Source organism: Mesocricetus auratus, unplaced genomic scaffold (assembly GCF_017639785.1).
Source record: "Mesocricetus auratus isolate SY011 unplaced genomic scaffold, BCM_Maur_2.0 Super-Scaffold_100009, whole genome shotgun sequence".
Classification (NCBI taxonomy): domain Eukaryota; kingdom Metazoa; phylum Chordata; class Mammalia; order Rodentia; family Cricetidae; genus Mesocricetus; species Mesocricetus auratus.
In genome coordinates, this window is record NW_024429193.1 from 60435179 (window position 1) to 60445582 (window position 10404).

Sequence of the window (10404 nt, forward strand, 5' to 3'; positions counted from 1 at the left end):
AACATGACCTGTACATATGTCTGCACATACATTCACACAAGGGCATGTAAGCACACACACACACACACACACACACACCTGTCTTGAAAACAAAAGGCCTGGTGAGATAGTTCAGTGAGTAGAGAGACCCCTACCTGATGACCTGAGTTCAAACCACGGCACCCACCTGGTGGAAGGAGAGAAACAATTCTGGCAAGTTGTCCTCTGACCTCTATTTGCTATGACGCAAATACACGAGTCTGTGTTTGAGCCTGAGTACACAGAATTAATTACTCTCCTCTTCTGTTAATGAAATATATGATGACACTTTCTAGATAACTAGGCTTAAAACTTGGGGGCATTGATTGGGCAGAAGGCTCAGAGGTCAACAGCACTGATAGTTCCTCTTGAGGACTCAGGTTAGAGTCCCAACACCCATATAGTGGCTCATAACATCTGTAAATCCAGATCCAGGGAACCTGGTGCCCTCTTCTGGCCACCCTGGACACCAGGCTTATATGCAGACAAAACACCCATACACATTAAAAAAACTTTTTTTGTTTTTCAAAACAAGGTTTCTCTGTGTAACTTTGGAGAGGCTGTCCTGGAACTAGCTCTTGTAGACCAGGATGGTCTTGAACTCAGGGAGATGCACCTGCCTCTGCCTTCCAAGTACTGGGATTAAAAGCACTTGCCACCATCACCCAGCTACATTTAAAAAATTTTTTAATCCAGTAAAAAAAAATTAACAAAGGGGTGGGAAAGTTGGCTCAGGAGTTAAGAGCACTTTTTGCTCTTGTAGAAAACCCGGGTTTAGGGCTGGAGAGATGGCTCTGTGGTTAAGAACACTAGCTGATCTTCCAGAGGTCCTAAATTCAATTCCCAGCAACCACATGATGGCTCACAACCATGTACAGTGAGATCTGGTGCCCTCTTTCGGCCTGCAGGCAGACGTGCAGACAGAACACTGTATACATGCTAAGTAAATCTTAAAAAAAAAAAAGAAACAATTCCCTGTTCTGGCCTCCATGCGCACCAGACACATACACAGCACATACACATGTAGGCAAAATACTCATGCACATAATAAAATAAACCTTAAAAATTAAAACAAAAATTCACAAAGTAACTTTATGTATTTCCCCCTTTGATTCTTATGACAAACTTTGTGAGATCAACAGAGTAGCAATTAGTGCCACTCTACAAATAAGGATCACAAATGCTTGCAGGTCATATGTCCCCATTTCTTGACCCAACTCTACCACTGGAGCCCAAAACAGCCACACCCAATCAACAAATAAACATGACAGCATTTCAATATTTTTATTAATACAAGAAAAGTGCAGACTCTTAGTTTGAGTAACTTGCTCAAAGTCATATACCTGATGGCTCTCAAAATATGAATAGAAACTAGAACTCCTTTCCACCATATTATGTGCCTGTTCATATAATAAATTTTGCACTTATTATATGCTAGCCAGTCTAAACTTGTGTCCACATACGTCCTGAAGTAGCACAAGAGACACTGGAATAGTATCAACAGTGACAGGCGAAATAGTGGCCCAGTGCAGCTTCACTTTGGAGCTTTGGGTGTGGTTTACTATGACGCAGGCTTAAGTTTTGTCCGAGTACCTACTAACTGATGACGTTCTGGACAGATGGCCCAGTTAGAAACAGTTCCCAGTATCCACATAGCAGCTCTCAACCACCCGTTAACTCCAGTTCCAGGGATCCAGCACCTTTTCTATCTTTCACAGGCTCCTACATGCACATGGTGCATATACACACACTCAGGCACACATACAAACACATAAAACACAAACAAATCTTCTAAAGAAATAACAGATGAAGATGCTTCTGTGTGTGTTGTGGGGAGGTTTTTCTGTTTTCATTACTCCTGAACCCCATGTAAATAACCGTACATGGATATATGGGGACAGCATACACATAAGATTGTCAAGACAAAGTGGAAGAAATAAAAAAGAGGAACTTTAAATTTCTACCAGGTCTTACAAGGCAACAAATGACAGCATTGGCATTTAAAAACAAAAAACAACAGGCGTTTCCCATTTCTTTAGTGATTCCATTTTATTTATGAAATTTAGTGGATGATGAAATGGGAAACTCACAGTATGTAATTTCTGTTTCTTAACTTTGAGAGAAACAGGGTTTCTCCTGTAGCTTTGTCGACCAGGCTGGCCTCGAACTCACAGAAATCCGCCTGCCTCTGCTTCTCGAGTGCTGCGCGGATCTGTCCTTTTAAAATACAGAACATTCTCAAGACGCTTCCCATTTCCCACCCAGAAAACGAAATCGCTCAGATCTAGTAAGGCTTTAGCGGGATTAGAGCTACGGATCTTCTGACCTTCTCGCAGACCCAAGGACCGCGACTCCATACCTAAACTGGCGAGGACGCAGGTTCCTTGACTTTGTCAGGCGTAGAGTTCAACGCCTGCGCTCAGAAGCGAACCTTCACAAGGACAGACCGCAGCCACGGCTTCCGCAGCAGTCTGCGCCCTTCAGCGCGCTTCCTCCTGCCTCGGGGATTCCGTAGCTTCCGCTTCCGGTCCGGAGCGTCCTGGAGTCCTGAGTGCTGAGGCCGTAGGTAAGGAAATTTCGGGGGGGATTGGCCAAGCGCGTGTGGAGGGAGGACAGTATTTCGCGTGGCCTCCAGGTCCCTAGAGACGGACGGAGATTCACAGAGAAAACCCAGTTTTTCAAATGACATTTTTGTGCTTTTTTTCAGTGTTGAGACAGCATTTTTGTAGTCCTGGCACTTGCAATGCAAACCAGGCTGGCCTCGAACTCACTGAGATCCGCCTGCCTCTGCCTTCCGAGGGCTGGTATTAAAGCCGTGTGCCACCACCGCCCTGCTTTTAAAGTTACATTATTTTACGTGTATGAGTATTTTGCTTGCATGTATGTGTACGCACCACAGAAGCCAGAAGAGAGTATTGGTTCCTCTGGACTGGAGGTACAGTTAGATGCTTGTGAGCCACCATGTGGGTGCTAGGAATCAAACCTGGGTCTTCTTAACCACTGAGCCATCTCTCCAGACCTAGTTGCACTTTCTAAGATGGGAAGAATTCCTCCTACCTAGTTCCATGGGTTCCTGTGCAGGCTCTAGTTGCAGATTTAATAAAATTACCTGTGGTAAAATGTGACTCTGGCTTCGGTTTCTTACTGATTTTCCGGTTTCCATGCCTCTTGTCCAGTCTGTAGGTCCTGGAGAATGAAGATTTGAAAGTAAAGTCATGGCTAAACACCTGAAGTTCATTGCCAGGACTGTGATGGTTCAGGAGGGGAACGTGGAAGGTGCATACAGGACCCTGACCAGGTAAAAAGCATCAGAGCTCTGCTCACCCCCACATAAACCGTTCTCAGGCTGGTCCTAACCCAGTGTTTAGGCTTTGGACACTTTTTAGCCCCTCAATTTACTATTGGAAACATGAAGTTCTTCCCCAAATCATACTTGATGGGGTTTATCCAGCCAGCAGTCACCATGCCTTGATGACCCTGGATTCTCCCTGAGGTTTTGGAAAGAGCCCATAAGTTTGTGCATGCTTTGTTTACGTCTGTGTCTGAGCACCTGGGGGTGGAGGCAGGAAGGATTTGAGAGCAGTGGGCTACGTGGACTAGGGTTAGTCTCAGTTGACTTCTCCCCATTTCAGAGTGAGAGAGAGAGAGAGAGAGAGAGAGAGAGAGAGAGAGAAGAACAAGAAGAGGCATAGTGCATGAAAAATAACTGAGACAGTTTCTTAGTGTAGCTAAGGATAACCTTGACTCCTGATTCCCCTGCCTCCGTCTTCCCGAGTCCTGAGATTATATGTCTACTACTACTTATGTGTCCACCTAGAAACCATGAATTTTGTTCTTGGAGAAACCATGATTTTGTTCTTGGAGAAACAAATCAAGATGAGAAGGCGTTACAAGTTTAAAGGAGGGTTGCAGAATAAGCAAAAATATATAGCTAGGGGCTGGAGAGATGGCTCTGTAAAGAGTGCTTGCTGCTCTTTCACAGGATCCTCCAAGTTTGGTTCCCAGTGCCCACAACTGATGTCAGGGATCTGATACCCTCCTGCCCTCTGCAGGAACCCACACCGGTGACATAAACAACAATAACAATATATATATAATATACATATATATTATATATACACACACACACACATACATACCCTTAAAAATGATATAGCTGGAGGAGGGGCTCCATAGAAAGGTATCTGAACACTAGACTATGGGATGGATCATAGTCCAATGGTGCCACACTGCTCTCTCTAGTTCTTCTAGGTTTCCCTAGTCTGGCATGCCTCAGTCACTGTTTTTTTTTTTTTTTTTTTTTTGGTTTTTACTAGACAGGGTTTCTCTGTATTGTTTCGGAGGCTATCGGTCTAGCCCGGCCTCGAACTCACAGAGATCCTCCTGCCTCTGCCTCCCGAGTGCTGGGATTAAAGGCGTGTGCCGCCGCCGCCGCTGCCACCACCACCACCACCACCACCACCCGGCTCAGTCACTGTTTTTATTTTAATCGTATGTATGTATGTGCGTATGTGCACTTGAGTGCAGGTACTGTTGGAGGCCAGAGCATTTGGACCTCCTTGGAGCTAGAGTCCAGGAAGTTGTGAGCCACTGACATGGGTGCTGTGAGCTATCTTTCCAGCCCTTGCTTTGTTTTGTTGTAGTTTGATTTTTTTTTGAGAGGGGAATCTCACTGTAGCTCTGGCTGGTCTGGAACTGCAGTGTAGACCAGGCTGGCCTTGAGCTCACCGAGACCCACCCACTCTGCCTCCTGAGTGCTGGGATGTATGCCACCGTGCTTGTCTTTTTAGCTGTTTTGGGCTTTATTTTAACAAAGATAGCTTCGCAGAGAGAATGCCCTGCAACCCAGCCTACGGTTTCACCTATTGCTCATTTCAGCCGCAGCATTACCACTCTGTCCCTTTTGTATGATGGAATGTATTCCTCATCTCTACTCTCAAAATTATAAAGCAAACATAAGAAATATAGTATAGCTGGGCGGTGATGGTGCATGTCTTCAATCCCAGCACTCGGGAGGCAGAGGCAGGCGGATCTCCATGAGTTCGAGGCTAGCCTGGTCTACAGAGTGAGTTCCAGGACAGCCTCCAAAACAATACAGAGAAACCCTGACTCAAAAAAATGAAAAGAAAAGAAATAAAATATTTACCATCCCCTGCCTGAAGGAGGTGATCATCTTTTTGTTGAAGTCAGGTCACCATCTTATTTAATCATTACTCGAGGTTTGTTAGATTTTTTTATTTATTTTTCTTTAATCCACAAATATTCTATAACATATGCATGCACACACACTAAATAAATAGAAGCATTAAGTATTAAATAAAAATGCGATCCTTCCTGGTTCTGGGTGCACCTGAGTGGTTCCTGAGAAGAGATAAATGACAGAGGAAGGGTGGGGGCGTGGCTCAGTGGCTGAGAGTGCTCTTCTAGTGGCCCCAGGCTCCATACTCAGCACCCATGTACCCGCTTGTAGCATTCCCTAATTCCAGCTCCAGCTGGTGTTATTTCAGGAATTGTTTTTTTTTTGTTGTTGTTGTTTGATTTTTCATTTTTAGGGAGGATAGAGTCTTATGTAGCCCAGGTTGGCCTCAAGTTTGCCATATAACCAAGAATAACCTTAATTTCTTGATCCTCTTGCCCTTATCCTAAATTTGGGGTTATAGACCGTGTTCCTCCCCACACACACCTCCTTCCTTCCCTGCAGCTCAGGGGATCAAACCCAAGACTCCATACATGCCAGGGGAAGCACACTACCAGTTTTAAGCTGCGTCCCTAGCCTAAAAATCTGTTTCCTTTAGAAAGGCATAAAGTACTTTTTTCTTACGAAGGTTATGAAAACACCAAGGAAATTACAAGTTTGAGGGGGCAGCTTATATTGCCTAGAAAAAAAAATATGATCTGGGTATAGAGTTCACTTAGTAGAAAGGCATTTGGTCAGCAGTACCATAGAAAATGCCTTGTGGTGGCCTGTGCCTGTAGCCCTGGCATTCAGAGTTGGAAACAGGAGGATCAGGCATGTGTAGCAAGCTTGAGGCAAAGCTGAGCTACACGAGACTAACAGGAAGGGAGGGAGAAAGGAAGGAGAGAGAAAGATCCCATGGAACAAGGAAGACTTCAGTTAGAGTAAGAGAAGAAATTGTGGCTCCTGGACTCAGACCCGAGGGCTAACCTCTGTTAGGCTCCCTTATGAACTTGAAACTGTGTGGCTAAGAATGTATTGGCAGTTTAAAGGCCCTCTTCAGAAAGCTGCATTTTAAAAATAGAGTGGTACTAGGCAAAGGTGGCACAGGGCTTTAACCCCAGCACTCGGGAGGCAGAGGCAGATGGATCTCTGTGAGTTTAAGGCCAGCCTGGTCTACAAGAGCTAGTTCCAGGACAGCCTCCAAAGCCACAGAGAAACCCTGTATCGGGAAAAAAAAAAAAAAAAGAGGCCATGGCGCCTGAGATACTTAGGATCCTGTCTCAAAAACTACAAAAATATATTTGCAAAGAAGAAAGATGCATTTCTATTTGTTTTTGTTTTTAAATCTTACTATAATGTTACAGAAATATCTCATAAATTGTATTTTAGCCTAAAGGCTGGGGGACTGAGCAAATACTCACATGTGGGGTCCTGGAGTGCCTGGTCTTCCTTGCCAGCTACATGCAGTCTTTCCCGACTTAGCTACTCTCACATTTCTTTTCCTTGGCTGTTCTTTTTTTTTGTTTTTTGTTTTTTTTTCCTCATTTTTCAAGACAGGGTTGTTCTGTGGCTTTGGAGGCTGTCCCGGAACTCTCGGTAGACCAGGCTGGTCTCAAACTCACAGATATCCGCCTGCCTCTGCCTCCCGAGTGCTGGGATTAAAGGCGTGCGCCACCACCACCGCCTCCTTGGCTGTCCTTTAATGTCCCCCTTTTGGTCGCCTTTTCTATATACTGTCTCACTCTCGTCTGCTGTTACCTTTCTCAGCTTTCTGATGGTTGTGGTTTAAAAATAAGTTGCTTGTTTTGTGATCTGATTACAATAGCAGCAAAAGTGAGAGGAGAGAGAGGTGTTTAAACCTTTACTATGTTTGGAGCAGAGGGAGCCTTACAAAGGAAAAAGCCTGTGCGTCTGTCCAGAGGGACTGCCACAAATGGCCTGTTATATAACCAGGGGCTCTTAGAGTCCTCACATGAGGCTGTGGAGAGCAGGGGTTGCTAGGAAGCCTTAAGACTGGCCGGCCCCCAAACTAGGAGAGGCAAGCACACTGGAAGCATGCCCGGTTGACCCCTTTTCCTCCTGGTGGCCAGCTTCTGGGCTCCTTCTGTATACACGTTGGTTGACGTAGGCTGGCTGCACTGACATGTGGATCTGCCACCCCCGGCTTCCCCTTGTAAGCAGCGCAGCGCCTTTTACATAATCAGTTGAATTTTACTAAAACTGGCAGCTAGTTTCCCCTTCATGTAAGGTTGCCAGGCACCAGAACTCCAGGCTGATCTGTTTACACAAAGCTCTTCACGTGCGAGTCCTTGCACTGCCTTTGCAAACAGAAGGTCACTAGTAACACCTTCCCCAAAGTGCTACCATTCAGCTGCATCCTTGCTGTTTTAAGTTGCTCACCCCACCCCCACCCCTGACCGGGGAGCTGGAGCCAGGGGCCTTGTGTATAAGATAGGCGAGCACTCACCACTAAACTACACCCACAGCCCTTTTGCTATTACTTCTTGAGTTCTTTTGGCTTTGTTTATTTGGTTGCTTTGAGGGTTTTTGGGGGGAGAGGGGCAGGGTCTCACGTGTCCTAGGTTGGCCATGTATGACTTTGAACTACTGCCTCTGCTTTCCAAGTGCCTGTGAACTACAGGTGTTCACCTGGGTTATGTGGCCCCCGAGATCACACCCAGGGCTCCTTTCATGCTAGGCAAGCACTCTGCCAACTGAGTTACATCCCAAGCCCCGTACTTGTTTGTTTTTGAGTCTGTTTCTGTGCAATACAGTCCTGGCTGTCCTGGAACTCACTCTGTAGTCCAGGCTGGGTTTGAATTCACAGAGACCCGCCTGCCTCTGCCTCGAAAGTGCTGGGATTAAAGATTCATGCCACCACACTTATCAATACTCTGGGTTTCACTTCACTAAGGAAAAATGGATGCCTGGATGTTGAGATGGTTTCTTTCTTCAGTGCACCTCATCTTGTGGGCTTCCGTTTTCTCTTTCCCCTGGTTGAGAAGCCTTACCCAGCTCCCTCCTACCCACATTGTCTAAGTAAGTCTGTCCAGCCTGGCCCAATCATTGGGTGCCCTCCAGGCCAATGGGAGAGCCTGTCTCAAAAGCACATGTAGGACACATACACACTCCACAAAAGGAAGGTGGATGGACCTGGGGAATAATTCCTGGAATTGATCCTTAGCTTCCACAAGCACCTACACACTCCTGTCCACACAAAGCCATGTGATTGGAGTACCTGATATATTGGAAAAATGGTGAGTGAGGCTTTTTTTTTCCAAAATGGCTGATTTTTTTTCTTTTTTAAGATTTATTTACTTATTATGTATACAGTAGTCTGTCTGCATGTATGCCTGTACACAAGAGAGCACCAGATCTCATTACAGATGGTCGTGAGCCACCATGTGGTTGCTGGGGATTAAACTCAGAATCTTTAGAAGTGCAGTTAGTGTTCTTACCACTGAGCCATCTCTCCAGTCCAAGTGAGGCTATTATAATGTATTATAATGCTCCCATTAGTATCACTGATATGATGAGGGCATATATTTAGATAGACCCCCAAGTTTGCTCAGACTTCAATTATGTCCCTGTAAGCCTGGGTTCATACTTGTGGGGCAAGTGCTCTACTACTGAGCTATATCTCTTTTATTTATTTTAAAGCAGGATCTAAATTGCCAGGACTGATCTGAAGCTTGAGATCCTCTTCCACCAGCCTCCCGAGTCCTGGGCTGAGAGGCATGCACCCCACCACATGAGTTCTTAAATATAAAGAGGGAGGGACTGCATTCTTCACTGAGATCAATAGGCATCACTTTAGCGTTCTGTGTTTTGCATTTTTAAATTACAAATGGTTTACCCCATTTCTGGTTTGGCTTGGTTTGGGTTTTGTTTTTGAGACCTGGTCTCTCTATGTTGCCCTGGTTGGCCTCCAACTCACAGAGATCTGCCTGCTTTTGCCTCTACACCGGCTTCAAGTGTAGTTTCCGAAATGTTCCTGTGACTAAAAAGCGATGCCTACGGGCGTTGGTGGCACACACCTTTAATCCCAGCACACAGGAGGCAGAGGCAGGCGGATTTCTGTGAGTTCGAGGCCAGCCTGGTCTACAGAGCGAGTTCTAGGACAGCCTCCAAAACAATACAGAGAAACCCTGTCTTGAAAAAAAAAAAAAAAAAAAAAGCGCTGCCTAGGGAGCCACTGTCCCCCTGGGAAGCTGTCCTATATCTCAGTTGTGTTTGGCGGCCAAAAGCATGACTCTGACCGTAAGCTCTCTAAGAGCGAGAACCGTGGCTGCTTTTTAAGTTTACCTCACAGGTCTTCCTGGAGCCTCTGGGAAGAGGTCAGTGCTGCGCTGTTACCGCTTCCACTGGAAGTTTCTCACGCACACCATATTTTTGTCCCTTGACTTCTGATGGGCTGTGAAACTGCAAAGAACAGATGAGCCACAGCCCCTGACTTCATTGCTTGTCTTTATACAGAGTCCTCACTACTGATGGGCTTACTGAAGTCATAAAGCGAAGGCGCTACTATGAGAAGCCCTGCCGCCGCCGCCAGCGGGAGAGCTATGAAACATGCCGGAGGATCTACAACATGGAAATGGCTCGGAAGATTAACTTCTTGATGCGAAAGAACCGGGCAGATCCATGGCAGGGCTGCTAAGGCTGTGGATGGAAGACCCACATTAATTCTGCGTCTAACTTTTCTTTATCCAACCCCATTTGTTACCTTTCTCTTCAGTAAACTCAGTCACACATGAACAAGAAGGCTTAAACATACAGAAGCTTTCTCATTGGTCTGCAATGAACCCCTTTATTAAAAAAAAATCAAAAAATGGAATAGGAGCAGTAATATTGGTTGCCAGTCTAGGAGAGGGGCCAATCAGGAGTTACATGTAATGGGTACAGTTTCTGTTTATAAAGGTTTGTAAAAGTTCTAGAAACCATGGTGACAAAAACGTATATGTTAGGGTTGGAGAGATGACCCAGCCCTTAGAGCTTGCTTCTTCATAGAGGACCTAGGTTTGGTTCCAACACCTGCTAGCTGGCTCACAGGGTCTTTAACTCTACTTCAGGGGATTTCTCGTCACTTTCTGGCCTTTGGATGTATGTAGTACACATATTTACAAAAACTTTGTCTTTCAAGACAGGGTTTCTCTGTGTGCAAACCACTTTTATACAGAAAATATAAATAAAATTTTAGTGAATGTGGA

The 10404-nt window shown here is 45.4% G+C and overlaps 1 protein-coding gene and 1 long non-coding RNA gene across 2 annotated transcripts; one reads left to right on the forward strand and one right to left on the reverse strand.

Annotated features, from left to right (window-relative positions):
* Nucleotides 1-2052: 2052 nt before the first annotated feature.
* Nucleotides 2053-3258, reverse strand: LOC121142399. Its single transcript, XR_005879419.1, has 2 exons — nt 3128-3258; nt 2053-2657 (listed from the first exon to the last, which is right to left on the reverse strand). It is a non-coding gene; the product is annotated as an uncharacterized LOC121142399 (long non-coding RNA).
* Nucleotides 2295-10404, forward strand: Mrps21 (mitochondrial ribosomal protein S21). The gene is made up of 3 exons (XM_005084260.4): nt 2295-2584; nt 3195-3316; nt 9674-10404. Exons 2-3 carry the CDS (start codon nt 3234-3236, stop codon nt 9852-9854), a joined length of 264 nt encoding a protein of 87 aa, XP_005084317.1. The 5' UTR covers nt 2295-2584; nt 3195-3233; the 3' UTR covers nt 9855-10404.

Coding starts and splice junctions, on each gene's coding strand:
- Mrps21 (XM_005084260.4), top strand. CDS start 3,234: ATGGCTAAACACCTGAAGTTCATTGCCAGGACTGTGATGGTTCAGGAG. Junction 3,317..9,673: donor GCATACAGGACCCTGACCAG/GTAAAAAGCATC, acceptor GTCTTTATACAG/AGTCCTCACTACTGATGGGC.